General features: G+C 34.1%; 1 protein-coding gene across 1 annotated transcript in view; it reads right to left on the reverse strand.

Moving 5' to 3' along the window:
* LOC129741790 (opioid-binding protein/cell adhesion molecule homolog) overlaps positions 1-16,834 on the reverse strand; it is a 404,129-nt gene that overhangs the window by 48,138 nt on the left and 339,157 nt on the right. Inside the window, exon 8 of the mRNA XM_055733577.1 lies at positions 16,533-16,622. Coding sequence (XP_055589552.1) covers positions 16,533-16,622 — 90 coding nt within the window. The remainder of the gene's footprint in view (positions 1-16,532; positions 16,623-16,834) is intronic.

Consider the following 16,834-nt stretch of genomic DNA (forward strand, 5'->3'; position numbering starts at 1 on the left):
ATAACTACTCTTGCTTGGATTTCAATACAAGTTTGGAAAAAAAATAGATTTTTTTTAAATATAATTTTTGTATATGCGAGAATTAGAAATCATTAGCAACTTTTTTCTATGCTCAATAACTTCTTTATTATAATATTTTATTGGGTTTTGAAAAATGGTGGGGAATTGTGGACCACCAATTTGAATTTGAACCAAATAACATGCAAATTTTATGAGTTGACCCAAAACTGAAATTTTCATAATTCATTTTGGTATTTTTTAGCAATTTCAGATGATGAAATAAAAAAGATAGTTGTTTATGATCGACTAGTTTCGAAAAACTTGCGAATGTTTTAGCAAAACTTCTTATATACGATTAGTTTTCGTCTCTTTAGTATTAAATAAAATAAAAAGAATATTTTTCATTTCATTTGGCAAAGAAAACTTTACAGACAGGTAAAATGTATTTAAAGTAAGCTTGCCAGATTGCCCGGATTTATCCGGGTTTGCCTGGATATTTGATGCAAAATTTCGAAAAAGTCCGGTCCGGCCCGGTTGCCCGGATATTGTGAAAAAAGTCCGGATATTGCCCGGATTTTTTCACAATTTTCACAAAGAAAACAAAAAAAAAATCAAAGTTTTTGAGTAAGTTTCAGCAAAATCGATTAACGGTATGGAATTTTTCAACGGTTGTTTCAAATAATTTCGCTGATTTACTTTTATAAACCTTTAAATATTTAAGTGTTCCAAAAACTTCTTGGAAGTCTGCAATTACATTAATAAAATATCAATTTCATTTTTTTAGCATTTTTTTTTTGCTTTTATATTTAATAACACCTACACTTTGCCCGGTTTTTGCCCGGTTTTTGGATTTTAAAAATTGTAATCCATGCCCGGATTTTGCTAGGTTTTTTTGAAAAAATGTCCGGAATTGCTAGGCCCGGATGGGAGTGGAAAAAATTCTGGCAACCTTAATTTAAAGTTATGAATGCGTTTAAAAACACCTATATTTTGGTCCATGATTTCTAACAAGAGATGATTTGCAAATTCTTTGCGTTTTAGTGACTAATTGGCTATTTCTGAAAAATTGCTTTTCCATGCGATAGAGCATGACAAAACTAAGACCATAAGTATATTTTTGTTATGAATTTCCCTCCAAAAGAATTTTCGGATGCTTGTTTAATTGGGAAAGTATTTTTTATGCTAAATAGTTTAAGAAGTGAAGTATATGATGCGTACATAAGTCAATAACATATAGAAATATATGTATCTATGCTTACGCAAGACGAAAACGATGCTATTTGGATTGAGATTTTTTTTCAATACACATCTGAGATATGTAGAATAGTCCACGTTACCCCTCTCTCCCTCACTTAAAATTTCGATTTACAAAAAATAGTTTCATTACAAACATTATGATGATATAAGATCTGAACCTGAGATGAGAACCAATTTTATACTCAATTTTATTTTGTGTTTCTATTATTTTCAAATGCTCAATTAACATTTGAAAAGGTTTCGATAAATTACACAAGGCCACAAAATTGACATTTTTTGAGGTGCAAACAGTTGAAATCTAATTTTTATTTAATTTGGTATCCTGAATCTAATATCCAACTTTTTATCAGCTTTCGTTATTGAAAGAACTTTTGAAAATAGGTTTAAGTCATTTAAGAAATATCTGCATAAAAAAAAATTAACATCTATATATATAAAAAGCAATTTCTGTGGGTTTGTTTGTTTGTTTGTTTGTTTGTTTGTCCTTTATAGACTCAGCCGTCTTAAGAGCTAGAGAGCTGAAATTTGGCATGGTTGCTCATTAGGACCAGGAATGATGAAAAATGTTTTCGGATTTTCGGATGACCCCTTCTGAAGGGGGTCGTCCATACAAGACAAATATTGTTTTCGCGTTTATCACGTTATTTTTTGTCGGATCGTGATGAAAATCTGCACATGGGGGTTTTGAGAGATGGGAAATCGATTTCAGGTATTGAATTTTGGGTCAGGGGTCGGCAAAAGGGGTCGTCCATATTAACTTTTTAATATTTTAGTGATATTGACGTTAGTGTTCATCGGATTGAGATAAAAATTTGCGCTCGGATGGTTTTAGAGACGGACAATCGATTGCCGATATCAAATTTTGTGTAAGAGGCCAGCCAAAGGGGTCGTCCATATTCACTGTTCGCTATTTTTGTGATACTGGCGTTATTATACATCGGATTCAGATGAAAATTTGTACACAAGAGTTTCAAATGACAAGCAATCGATTCCAGGTATCGAATTCAGTGTAAGGGGTCAGCAAAAGGGGTCGTCCATATCAACTTTTCAATATTTATGTGAATTTGGAGTTATTATTCATCGGATTAAGAAGAAAATTTGCGTTCGGATATTTTGAGGGACACGCAATCGATTACAAGTATTAAATTTTGAATAAGGGGCAAGTGAGTCAGGGACGACCTCCCATTTTAACTGTTCGCTATATTAGCGATATTGACGTTATTATACATCGGATTAAGATGAAAATTGGTACACGATAATTTTGAATGATGTGCTAAAGATTTCAGGTATAAAATTTTATGTAAGGGACCGGAAAAAGGGGTCATCCATATTACTTTTGTAATTTTTTTGTTATATTGACGTTATTATGCATCGGATTGAGATGAAAATTTGTACATAGAAATTATTAAGGACGAACAATTGATTTAAATTATACAATTTTGGATCAGGGGTCTTCCAAAGAGGACGTCCATATTATCTATTCACTGTTTTTTTTTTGCGATATTGACGTTATTATGCAATGAATCGGTTTGAAAATTAGTACACGGGAGTTTTGAAGGAAGGGCAATCGATTTCAGGGATCAAAGCTCGGAAAACCGTGTCAATTGATTTCTGTTTCAATATTTGTATCAAACGACAAAAAAAGGGATCATATTAACTGTCAAATTTGCTTTCCAATAATCACGTGAGTTTGTGTCGCATCGAAACGAAAATTCATAAACGGGGGTGTTTTGGCACGGTCAATGGATTCTTGGTTTCAAATTTAGTAGTAAACGACAGAAAAAGTGAACGCACATAAAACGTGTTCAACATTATTGCAATTATTGCTTAAAAATGCATTCGGAATTGCAACTGGAAAATGCTTGGCGATTTGCTATTCATACAAACTGTTCATGATATATTCCAAGTTGAAAGCGAAACGTAGTTCGTATGGGATCAGCTAGTTACATAATAAAATTGAATGTTTTAATCAATTATCAACTTCTTTCAATACATTGTAATATTGTAATATTAGGTTCTGCGAAAAAAGTTTTAGAAGTTCCGTATTTGCTTAAAATTTTCGATTGAAATCGAATCGCTCGGCCCCCATGATTCGTAATGAAAAAAGCCTATATCTATTAATAAATTACATGAATGTATTCAACATTGCTTTTAATGCATGGTTTTTAATGAACTTAAAATTTATGGCTTTTTTGCTAAGTGGTTGGTGTTTCATCAACTTTTCCATTTAACGAATTTTAAAGAAGTTTTGATTCGAATTGAGCTTTAGATCACTTCTTCAGCACAAAAGGACCCTGCTAGCCTCCACAATTAACCTTAATATCAATTGAATTCAAACATTTACACCAACCACCATGTAATTCATCATAACATTTGCCATTCAAAACGAGGTTATTTTGAAAATTAGACCTTGATATCTCGCGTGAGCTTCCATAACGTCATACGAAACATCTTAAGAATTCACAGAAAACTGCTGGAAAAGTTATCAAAACAACTTTAAAATGTGCATTTCACATGCAGAATATGTTGTTCAGACTACAAATTTTCTAAATGGAAAGAAATTGCGACTATTGTATGTCAGTATTTGCATTATTTTGTAATAAAACTGTTTGTTTACATTACGTAATGGAAGCTCACGCGAGATATAAAAAAAAGTTCAGTACAAGATGGAATTTCTGCAGTAATCTTGAAAAAATAACACAGTATTTTCTCAACCATCATAAGAGATGTATTCAATGAAGCTATCGAGACCGGCTGCTGCATACTTTAAGACAGTGAAGGTTATTACAGTCGATAAACAAGAAAGTAAATAAATTCAATTATCTTTTACACCATCGTGATTCTTTTTCTTTCAAATTCAAGATACTACTGCACTGCACTTGAACTGCATTTCGCAGTGACTAAGACTTTATGCCCTAGTGGAATTTTCAAATCAACTCTTCAATTGAAAATATAGTAAAGAAAAGTAAATTAAGATGAATATTCCTTGACAATCATTATCATATTCCATACAAATTTTTTTTCATGGATAATTGACATGATCTGACACTTTTTTAAGAATGCATTTTTTTTCTGCTGTTTATTGTGTTTATTGTGTATTTTTGTATTGTAATTTTTTTTCAGCTAAATTTGATACACTCAATAACGAGTATAACTTTCGATGCATGGGCGAGTAAACTGAGAGTGAAACAATTTTTTTTATATATTTTGGAAATTTGTCATGTGGTTTTGTTGTCTAGTTCCATGAAAAAGGCTCTGTTGAACAAGCCGGGCATCGTTGTGCCATTCTTCTTACACTTTGTAAACAAAAGTCTTTCAATTCCTGGACTCTCAATTTTTCTTAAAGCTCCCCTTTCAAAACCGCTCATCATTTTCCTTTCGTTAGATGTTTTTGACAATTTCAGCGAATTTTAATTCGCAGGATTAAAAACTATATCTTTGGTCTCGTACCATCTCACTACTGGTTTCACGTCCTTGCACAGTATCAGGTCCTTCCTAAACAGTGGGCCAATGATTTCTCAGTATGATGTTGATTTTCATTAGCTCATGACGCTCCGGGATTTCCAGGAACGTTTAGCCCTGAGCGCATAATTCATTTTCAAATGTCAGGGATTTAAAACTTAATTGAAACCCACTAGTTCCCAGAAACATGTCTTGACACCTTGGCGCCCCAGCAGTGGCTACAATGTTTGCAAAGTGTAATCCGGGCAGTCACCAAAATTTCTAGCTTCATTAATTACCGATGTTTACCGCAATTAATTCCTCATCCATCACTAGCTAAATATTTCTGGAGGTGCCGCGGCAGGTCTCGATTGTTCACGATTGAAGGCTGCTGCCGGTCAATTTGATATGCAGCTCGATTTTGATTCACGCTTCCGGTCGGTTGATTTGATTAAGCTGATAAAATGACTGATTCGGAAACGATTTCCTGTCGGCAGTTGAATGGCTCATCCGTACCGTTTACACAAACTTAAACAGCCGTTTTCATATGTTTGATTATGTTTGAATGATGACTTCTTGTCAGGGATTTGTGGGTGAAGTCATAAGGACAACTAAATGTGTTCCCAAAATTAAAAGAAGTAAATTTTCTTAAAAAACGATATTAAATTTTGCCAGATTGTTTTCGATAATAAATAAATATGTAAGCTTATTCTTTGCTCGTGCTGTTTAAGAAATTTGACAATAGAGAACCAATGATTGATTTGTATGTTTCGAAAGTGGTTCAGTTATTCAGAAAAGTTTTAAATCATGCTTGAACAAAACAATTGATTAGCATACTATGAACATGGTTTACGATGCATCGTAATTTATGTTGATTCTGTATGAGATCCCCTGCTTTGAAAATGAAGAATATTATTCTTGGCAATAAATCATATTGCCATGTCAAATCTTTCATAAGTTAATAGTTTCTTAAATATTACATGATAATCTCTGGCGTTTACACATTTTTAGAAGGATGCTGCTCGTTTCTAGCCACTTTTTTCTCTGCCAAATAAATCATCTTCTGACGTTAACAGCGGAGAGATAAGTTAGTCTTTACCCAACATAATATATTTAAACGATTCTCACCTAAATTTACGAATAATTTAGTCAAAGTTTCATTTAAAAAGACCACAAGAAATGGTCAAAACGTCGTGCATTTCATAAGCTTAGTTTTTTTTTTATTGAATACCTACAACGAAAAATAGCCGAAAATATTCACAAAAAAACTATCATGGTCGATAACATAAAACTAGCCCTATGTAATGGTTGTGTCATTTCTGTTAAGTTGAATTTATATGGAAGATCCTCTTCTCTAAGTGGGATGGTCTTAAGACAGTTATCAAAAATTATTGTTGTCCAAATGAATAACGGAAAACAAATTTCACGTGATTTTGACCGTTTTTACGTTCTAGTTTCAAATGATGAAAGATATGTTTTAGGTTTTAGCTCAATGTATTGAAAATTATGGAATTTTGTTCATAATCACCCACCTTATCCGGGGTAGTAATTTTCGCTGTCCAAAACAAAACATTTTCCGGAATATTTTTTTTATCAATCAGCGGCATTGGGATTTAGGAGTCAAATTCTGATTCTCAGTGTTTTCTGGGGCTCTTGTCTTCATTCGGCACTTAATTCCAATATTTTTCAATGTCTTGCCAATGTAAAAGTGAACGAAGTCCTTTTGCGTCCATAATTTTCACTGGTCTGCAACTACCTTGCTTGCGAGAAGTTGTTGGGGATTCTAGGATATGGTAAACAGTGTATTTTTTTTGCAGTTCGTAAAACTGTACAACGCACACGCGAAACGTTTCTTGTTTCGACGGCATTATGACTGGGCAAACAAAAATAAAACAAAAAATACTGGAAAAAAGAGGAGAAGAGAAGCTAACACAAACAGATTTTGATTTTTCTCTGAGCTCGTTTATGTTTGAGTATTGAGGCCTCGAAAAAAATTCTAAAATTTTAGTTGCTACACGTTAGCAATATTTCTCGTACTGTAATACTCTTCCATGCCTTATTTGGTACCATTTGCTCGATTGGTTCTCGACATATGATAACATTTGTCCTTTGTATTGGAGCCTTTCCCCTTCCTGTGACAAGGAGGGGTCTCACAATACAATACCTCCACCTACCATGTTTTACGCAAATTGATTCAGTAATTTCCAAGTCTATAGGGAACATTCAGACAACCCGACAGACAGACAGACAGACAGAAGTCAATTTTTACGTTTTTATCTTAAAATTTAGTGAGATTATGTAAGAAAGTACACTCTAGTTTTAAGGATTGAATATCAGGATGGCTTTGGGGTAACAGGCGATTTCATACCTTCATACATTCATATATGAACCATTCTAAGCGCCCTTCAACTGGAGAACCGATTTTTATTTTTCATGATTCAAAAAAAAATTGCAGCATTAGAAAGGTTATTTCTTGAGCTTCATTTTTCATCAAAAGATATTCAGTTATCGTTTCTTATAATTGAGCATGTTGTCGTTGAAATTTAAAAACTGTTGAACGAAAATAAATTAATTTTAACAATTATCCTTTCTTTGAAACATATTTTAGTCAAAAATCTAGATACATAAAAAAATATATTGCAAAATGATTGTTAAAAAGTTATTTTTTGGCATGGTATTCGATAAGGCATAATCACGATCAAGCAAATTCACGCTCTAGAATCGATGATAAAGGTATCTATTCTTAAGCGTTGTGACGTCACGAGAATTGATTTACTATTTTCGGAAACGTTCATGACTTCTAACTTCAACACTATTATAGTATTTCTTCAATAAAAGTTTTTAACATTACAATGCGCATCAATAAATGAATTCAATTATCAAATTTTTAATAAAATTAAGAAACTTTAATGTTCCCATAAACGCGATTATTTTGAAACGTCTCTAATGAATAAAACATAAAACCACGCTTGTTGAACACTTGATTTGAGAATAAACAAACAAACAAACATAATGCTTATGCTTATGCTTATGATACATACACAGCCAGATCTTGTCAGCATCCCGGTGAGTAGTAAAAGTACATTTACTACTCATCTTAACTAGGCCGGGCCCACTGTGCAGTATTGGACGCAGAGACAACTGGAACACAGGGAGGAAGAAACGTGGACAACAGTACCATACGTTTCCATGGCTACTTAAAACTAAGATTTTAACGTTGGAAGCACATATGCTAAATTTTCTGTGCTCCTTGATGATGGCCCGTATGCACTCGTCCTTCTGTGGATGGAAATGATGTTTTTCTGCACAGAAATCCAAAACTCCAATATTTCCTTCCAAATTTCCTTAATTTTCTTTTTGATCTGTATTGTATTAACGTGGTTAGTAATAGAAGCTTAGAGTTTCGGATTTCGACGCACTATCATTTCTGGTCTTTGACCTTGGATATAGCGCCTTTGCTCGCTCTTGAAAAGAAATATTAGAAGAACAAAAAAACATAATTAGTGTTCCCAAATCCCCTTCCCCCAGGAAAACTTGTTTCAAAATAATTCAACGATAAAAACATATTGCGCATTTTACAGCGTCAAATGCGGTTCCAACTATCTATATAATATTGGAGGGAATGCTGTGGATAACATTCAGTGGGTTAACTTTAAAGTAAATTTTTCAATTGAAACTTACTTGTTATAATAAACCTGTTGAAAATCTATTTTATTCATCTGGATTCATTTATTGGAAGTATTTAATTAACTAAAGATTAAGAAAAACACGTAAAAATCTATCACTAGTACGAAAGAACGAAAATCAGAAAGGCGAAAAATTGGAATTGGCTCACCGAGTTTGCTGCATTCGCTCGTAGTTATCACATATATTCGGATATGTGCCAAATGTGTTTCGCCGACCCAGGGACATCACACATCGATTCAACTTGCCTTTCTTCACTTCCCACCACAAATCTACCCCCTTCCTCGTTTCACCCACACATACACTGAAAAGCCATGGAAAACATTGAAACTTTTCCATGTATCCAGAAACAGTTGATATTTTCGCCTAACCCTCAAAATTCAGAGCATTTTTGGGCATAAACTCATTCAGGACACATGTTTTTTCACTTTTTCAAAGTCTTAAACATTGAACTAATTGAAGTGATCGCAGTAAGCCTCGGTATGCAACTTCACGACGTTCGCTCAATCGTAGCAAAATAACAAATAATGTTCGCTTCCACATCCATTTCAAAATTTGTTTCTCAGATGCCTTCCAAAATACAAAAACATGCACTCAAATGAATACAGAAATCTTACAAATTTTCATTTTTCTTCCAAGTCTCGTCTTGTGGTTGTAAAAACACTCTTAAACGCACAGTTATATCACTTATAACACTATGGATTTCGAAAAAAACGCGTGCGCTGCATCAAAGTCAACGCCTCTAACCTGATCTGAATGTTCTTACTGACAAAATGTTCACTAAACAGCTTGAAATCTACGCATTGGAAGATTTGGTACAAACACTCAATCACTTCAACTTTCTCTGAAAGTTAGAATTTCGAAAACTCGTAAATTTTCCTAAAAGTTATTTTCCAAAATTTCCACGACCGAAAAAAAAACGCGTGTTGTCCGTTCAGCACCCGCCTACTCATCCGAAAAAAACAAACAAACAAACATAAACATTAAATCCTCATCGATTCTCAAAAGAATACTTGTGAATCATAAAGCAGGTAGTTATCAGTTATTTTAATAAAAATCGTGCATTTAGATAAAGTTTTCCTGTGTATGAATGAATTATTAATTGCTGTCATTATTACTGGCTGGCATTATGCTCAAACAAAATAAGTATTTATGGAATAACTGCAATGAGATTAAAAAATCTTTAAACACGGTTAATTTTAGAGATTAAGTTTTTCTTCCAAACACATTTATTAGAAAAAAAATCTATATGTATATATTAAAAGCAATTATCTGTATGTTTGTTTGTCCTCTATAGACTCAGCCGTCTTAAGAGCTAGAGGTCTGAAATTTGGCATGGATGCTCATTAGGACCAGAAATGATGAAAAATGTTATAAATTTTTGGATGACCCCTTCCGAAGGGGGTCGTCCATACAAGACAAATATTGTTTTCGCGTTATTGACGTTATTTTACATCGGATTGTTATGAAAACTTGCACATGAGTGTTTTAAGAGACAAACAATCGATTACCGTTATCAAATTAAGGGTCAGGGGTTGGCCAAAGGGGTCGTCCATATCCACTAATTAATGTTTTTGCGATATTGGCGTAATTATAGATCGTATTGTGATGAAGTGTTTTGAGGGACTAGCAATCGATTTCAAGTTTCGAATTGCGGATCAGAAGTCGGCTGAAGGAGTCGTCCATACCCAACTTTAATGTTTTTGCGATTTTGACGTTATTCTACATCGGATTGAGATGAAAATTTCCGCATAGGAGTTTTGAGGGACGCTCTTTTGCTTTCAGGTTTCAAATTTTTGCCTCAGGGGTCGGCAAAAGGGGTTATTATCTGTTCACTGTTTTAACGATATTCTCTTGATTGAGCATAGAATTGTAATGAAAATTGACATATGGTAGTTTAACAGAAAAGATAATTGATTTCAGGTGTCAAGTTTTGAATCGTGGTCAAAAAAAGGCCGTCCATGTTAGTTGCTCACTGTTTTCGCGATATTGTCGTGATCATGCATCGGATTGAGATGAAAATGTTCAGATGAGGGTTATAAACAATGAGCAATTGACTTCAGGTAGCATGTTCCGTGTCAAGGGTCGGCGAAAGGGGCGTCTATATTCACTGTTCACTGTTTGCAAGTTCCTGACGTTATTTTACATATAATTTGAAAAGAAAAATGGCACAAGGGAGTTTTGAGGAACTAAAAATTGGTTTCAATTATCAAATTTCAGGCCATGGGACAGAAAAAGAGGGTTTCATTGAAAGTTCAGTGTTTTGTGCAATAATTTTGTTGGGGGCAGTTAATTGATACCAATTTAAGTGTTAAGGTCAAGCAAAAGAGTCGTGCACATAAACAAATAGTACATGTTTCTGCCATAATGTCTAGATTTTGCAATAGATCGAGAAGAAAACACTCTTACTTAAATTTTATTAAAAAGCCAATCTACCGTTTGATTTGAATTTCAAGTAATAGTAATAGTAGCGACTTTGAACACTGTTTAATTTTTTCCCCAAAATTGTCGAAAGAATATTTCGAATTCATTTTCTAAACTCATTTTGAAGTACAAATGATTTAAAGCGAAACGAAGTTCGTACGGGATCAGCTAGTTTCTTATAAAATAGTTCTAAAAAAATGGGTGTGGAATTTCCATTTCAAACAATGTTACTCGTAAATCCAAATCGAACCTCGTATTCACATGAAATCCCACGACGACACTTTTTAATAAACTTTAAATAAAAGATGAAGGTAGGGGAACTGGGGGTAAGACGCCCACGTTAAGAAGAATCTTTCATTACTCATAAATGAAGAACGCAATCCAGTAAATTCGACAATAGTTTTAAAAAGAGGACTATTCTTCACCAGAAATATACAAACAGGAACAACTTTACCAATTATTTACGTCTTAATCGTTAAATTTCGAAAGGCTTTCTAAAGTATGACTTCCATTTCGTTTGGGGCAAAGTGCGCATATGTGTGTACCCAAACGCGCCGTTTAACGTTTAACAAGTGTTTTTTTAATTCAAGGGCCTCCAAAAGTGTTTGCCAGGTAAAAACACTTCTTTTCTACTTCACAGATGGTAAAATGTATTGCTACGCGCAGTGCTGCCAGATATACTGACGTTCTTGTGAATAGTTTATTAAATCTATATTAAATTTAGGAATTTTGAATATATTCGTGTATATTCATGTTATGTTTTCCAATTCAACATATAAATATCCTAAAAATTGTTGTGATGAAAACTGCATATAAATTTAAACAAACATGAAACATGGTTAAAGATAAACGGGCATGGCGCGTTTTGCCCTGCCTAGACATGTTTGTTAAAAATCGTTTAAAATAACAGAAAAATAATTGAATAAATAAATTTTTCGTTGTGTGATGATTGTCAAGACCAATGTTCATCATTGGAACAGATGCCAGGTAAATGTTTTGTTGTTAGATTCCTTAATTCCTTACGAGAAAAGTGGAAAAATTGCAAGAAAAGCTCCTAAAAAAATTTGTTTTTGTTTTTCGTCAAATTTACGCAATATAGAAAACTTAGAAGGTCCACAAATGTTTATAAACGCATAAAAGTGTAAATAGAACAAACTGGCATTTTCAGAAATGTTGAACAACGTTTGTTTAGTGAAATACTGATGCTGGCGCATCTTGTCCCGACTGCGCATCTTATACCTAGTTCCCCTACTAGCACAGGGGCCCACGCAAAGTTAGGGACAGATAATTCTACGAAAAAGAGGTCGCGCAACAAATCTGAAGTTTGTATAGAATTACGTCGGTTTTTTTGGGATGAACAAAAAAAACAAGTTTAAATCTATAATCTTGGGTTTTTCAAATCGATTTTTTTCTCATTTGAGAGTTTCAAAGCTTCAATTTTGAAAATATTTCATCTGAAGAACGCATTTCGCTAAGAGTTATCATGAAACAGTAATAAAGCTTCAAAAACGGGTATAAAAGTGTCGATTAACGATCATTCAGGAAAATTTTTAATTGACCCTTTAGAAGCTAATTTTGAAACTCAAATCGTTTTTCACCATCACCCTTATCGAAATGGGACCTTTGGATAAACTATTTGTCATAGTGAAAGCTTTGTGAATGGCTATAGTGAAAACAAATTAGTCGATAGGGACTTTAGAAATTGGTGCAAACCCCGATTTTCATGTTTCCTCCAAACAAAAATTCTACACAAATTTTAGGCTCATTGCACCATCTGTTTCTGTAGTCCGATGCCTCAAATTAAGTATAGATGCTAGGCCTAGGATCTATTTTAGCTTGCAACTTGTAAGATTTTCTTAAGTCGGCTGATTTTGGCACTCTAGAGTTCTTTAACTGACTTGAAATAGATCGAAGACCTTTGAATTTATCATTTACATATTATTCCTTTCCTTTGAAATTTAATATTAAAAAATTTAAGAAACACATTCCAACGTTTCACGAAAACATTTTTCCTAGTTGGTTTTAGTTTTTTTTTCTAAATAATATCACATGATCACACACATAGATTTCGATTAAACTGATGTGCGCTGTGTTGGAAACCATATACACTGAGGTTTTTTTTACGCGGAGGTTTCGTACCGCGTAAAAAAAATCCGCGTTAAAAATAAATCTGCGTAAAAAAAAACCGCGTTAATTCGAAAATCCGCGTTATAAAAACCGCGTAAAAAACCGCGTTAATTCGAAAATCCGCGTAAAAAAACCTCGTTATTTCGAGAATCAGCGTAAAAAACCCGTAATTTGAAAATCCACGTAAAAATTCCATTTTAATTAAAAAATCCGCGCAAAAAAGCACGTTACTAAAAATCGCGTAAAACCATGATTATTTAAAACTTTGCGTACAATGATAGTTTATTTTTAAGATAGAAAACAAAATCAATTAGATTAATAGAATATTAGAATATTGTGAGGCTTTTTTGACAGTGTGGAATTCAGAGCGTCTCATGTCTCAGGTCTCTTGTCTCACGTCTCATGTCTCATGTCTCAGGCCTCATGTCTCATGTCTCATGTCTCATGTCTCATGTCTCATGTCTCATGTCTCATGTCTCATGTCTCAGGTCTCATGTCTCAAGTCTCATGTCTCATGTCTCATGTCTCAGGTCTCATGTCTCATGTCTCAGGTCTCATGTCTCATGTCTCAGGTCTCATGTCGCATGTCTCATGTCTCATGTCTCATGTCTCATGTCTCATGTCTCATGTCTCATGTCTCATGTCTCATGTCTCATGTCTCATGTCTCATGTCTCATGTCTCATGTCTCATGTCTCATGTCTCATGTCTCATGTCTCATGTCTCATGTCTCATGTCTCATGTCTCATGTCTCATGTCTCATGTCTCATGTCTCATGTCTCATGTCTCATGTCTCATGTCTCATGTCTCATGTCTTATGTCTCAGGTCTCATGTCTCATGTCTCAGGTCTCATGTCTCATGTCTCATGTCTCATGTCTCAGGTCTCAGGTCTCATGTTTCATGTCTCAGGTCTCATGTCTCATGTCTCATGTCTCATGTCTCATGTCTCATGTCTCATGTCTCATGTCTCATGTCTCATGTCTCATGTCTCATGTCTCATGTCTCATGTGTCATGTCTCATGTCTCATGTCTCAGGTCTCATGTCTCAGGTATCAGGTCTAATGTCTCATGTCTCATGTCTCATGTCTCATGTCTCACGTCTCATGTCTCATGTCTCAGGTCTCGTGTTTCAAATCTCGAGGCTCATATTTCAGGTCTCAAGCCTCAGGTCTCATGTCTCAGGTCTCAGGCCTCAAGTCTCAGGTCTAAGGTCTCAGGTCTCAGATCTCATGTATCACGTTCTTAGTCACAGAGCTAAGATTTTCTCAACTACAAAAAGATTCTAAGTGTTCTCCTTTGAAAAAGTCTTAGAATATTTTCTCTCAAAAACCGCGTTAATTCGAAAATCCGCGTAAAAAAAGCTGCCTAAAAAATACCGTGTAAAAAAACGCGTAAAAAAAAACCTCAGTGTACACTTATATGGGCCTCTTAGATTCAATGTCCTCAATTTTTGGGGAATGAATGGATCGATTTCATCATCAAATCACATTATTTGTTAAGTTTCTAAGCATTTTTAGTTGATTAAGCATTAATTTTAAGATTATACTTTGATTTATTTCATGTAGCTGACCATTAAATTTCGTCACGTCACAACGCTTTGCAAAACCGTGTTTAATAAAAATGACGCGTTGTGACGTTACTAAACTGAATCGCTCTAAAATAAATTTAAATCCACATTTGAAATAATAAAACCAGCGATTTGTTGGTTGTAATGAATCGATACTTTTCTGAAATTTTTTATAACATTTGATTGAAAAGAAGAGCAGAATAATTCGGTTTTATAAGAAAAAACAGAAAAGTGGAAAAAGTGGCGCGTCGGACTTCAAGATTTCTTTTGCTAATATTTAAATAACTATTTGTTCAACAAAAATACTTTCGACTTAAACATGTTGCGAGTTGAATTCTGAACTAAGAGGTATATTTTTTTTCAATGCAAAAGGTTTTGGAGTGTTTTTTTTATTAACAAGTCTATTTTAAGCCAACCAGATGAATAGAACAACTCAATATTACGAATTTAAGCTTTATTAAAAATAGTAGAATTTCATAATTAGGCTCCAACCAATTTTAATTTCCTCACTTTGAGTTGGCACATCGCGAGAAGGGGAATTTAATAAAAAAAATAATGCATAAAACTAATAATTTGGAATAAATTGCACGAATGATTGTATGCAACAAAATTTCATACTATATCATTGCACAAAACCTTTAAATCAAGTACTTTTTATCGAAAAATTTGAAAAAATCAAGAATAAAAAAATTTATAAAACTCCCTTCTTCCTTAGTTTGGTTTTGCTCTTGTAATCTTCCAGATATTTGATAATTTTTTGAATTTTTCATAAAAATCTTGAAATTTTATTAACTTCCCCCTTCGGCTTTTTTTTTAATTTTGCGGGGGGGGGGGGAGGGTGACAAAAGAAGGATATGATATTTGTTCCGGCCTTATTGCCAGATGTAGAAGAGCCAAACTTGATCCTCGTTGATCGAATTGACTTAACAAATGAGCCAACATTTTGCATGACGCCTTATGTAAGAAATCGAAAAAATTCTAGCTCCCAACAATTAGATTGGGAAACAGACAGGATTTTTGGACAAACCTTGAGAAGATTTACTGACGTATGGTTTTGTACGTGCATGTGTCTTAATTTTTCCTGAAACAATTGTTGCAATTATATTTTGTTTTGCTTATATAGAGTGTCCATTTCCCGGCCATTTTAGCGTTCCCGGGAATCGGGAAATCTGACTACCCTTTTCCCGGAATCCCGGGAAAAATTGAAAATGAAGATTTATACATGAAGATCTTAACCATCTACTGCCTACGAAACGTTATAGATATGATATTTTTTAAATAAAAAAACACTGTATTTTTAACTCCAAACATTTCAAACTTTTTTAAAGCCTCAAAAATTCAATAACCAAACCCAAGACCCAAAAACAAAGTACTTTACCTGACAACCTGGTCTGATTTTGGTACAAAAAATTGAAATAATTGAGAAAGATGTTTCACTATCGAAAGAAATTAGCAAGCTAGACTTCAGGTTATTAATCAAATATCGTAAATTTTCAGATAACTCTCCATTTCTTCCACAATATTTGATTTTTTCCTGATGATTTTGCTACTGTTAACAGTTTCCGAAACAGAAGTTCTAAATTATGTGTGCTGCAAAATAGAACATTTAGTAGATTCTTTCCGTAGTGTTTCATTATTAGAACTAACTAAGTTTTCGATCAGAAAAAACGATTTTTTTTATCAAATTCAATGTATATATATACCAGATTTAAGAAAATTAATGTTTAAGACTAAGCCATGGTAAAACTATCATTTTCTTGCTCCTTTTTCCAATTTAGATCGTGTAAATTTATAGTTATTTTGCACATTTTATTGGATTCGGGAATTCCCGGGAATTTCTAAGCGTTTCCCGGGATTCGGGAATTCCCGATAAAATTCCCGCAAATTCCCGACCGGGAAATCCCGGGCAGGACACTCTATGCTTATACCAAGTAACTTTCCCTAAGAATTTAAAAGTAATTCATTGTTTCAGTCTACCAATCGATTGATAACCGATATCGTCAGAATAATTCGCTTTCAAAGAACCAACTTACCATTTTCCCGCCACTCCTCGACGCCATAGTCCCCGACCATTAGCGGATCGAGCTTTTTATTTGCCTTTCGACCTGGTGGGGAGGGGCAAAAACAACACCATTTGGGACATCGCCATCATCGTCGTTCGTCGTCGTCATTTTCCAATGTTGAAGGGTTGTCACATCCGGGGCAGCAAACGATAAAAGAACACCATTCATTGGATTAGAGATTAGAATTAGAAGATTCTGTAAAGAATTTCGTTGGAGGCAGCTGATGGGGGATGTGGGCAGGTTGGGGTCTAGCTTGTGGTGTAAGGCGATAT

This window comes from Uranotaenia lowii, chromosome 2, assembly GCF_029784155.1.
Source record: "Uranotaenia lowii strain MFRU-FL chromosome 2, ASM2978415v1, whole genome shotgun sequence".
In the NCBI taxonomy this organism is placed as follows: domain Eukaryota; kingdom Metazoa; phylum Arthropoda; class Insecta; order Diptera; family Culicidae; genus Uranotaenia; species Uranotaenia lowii.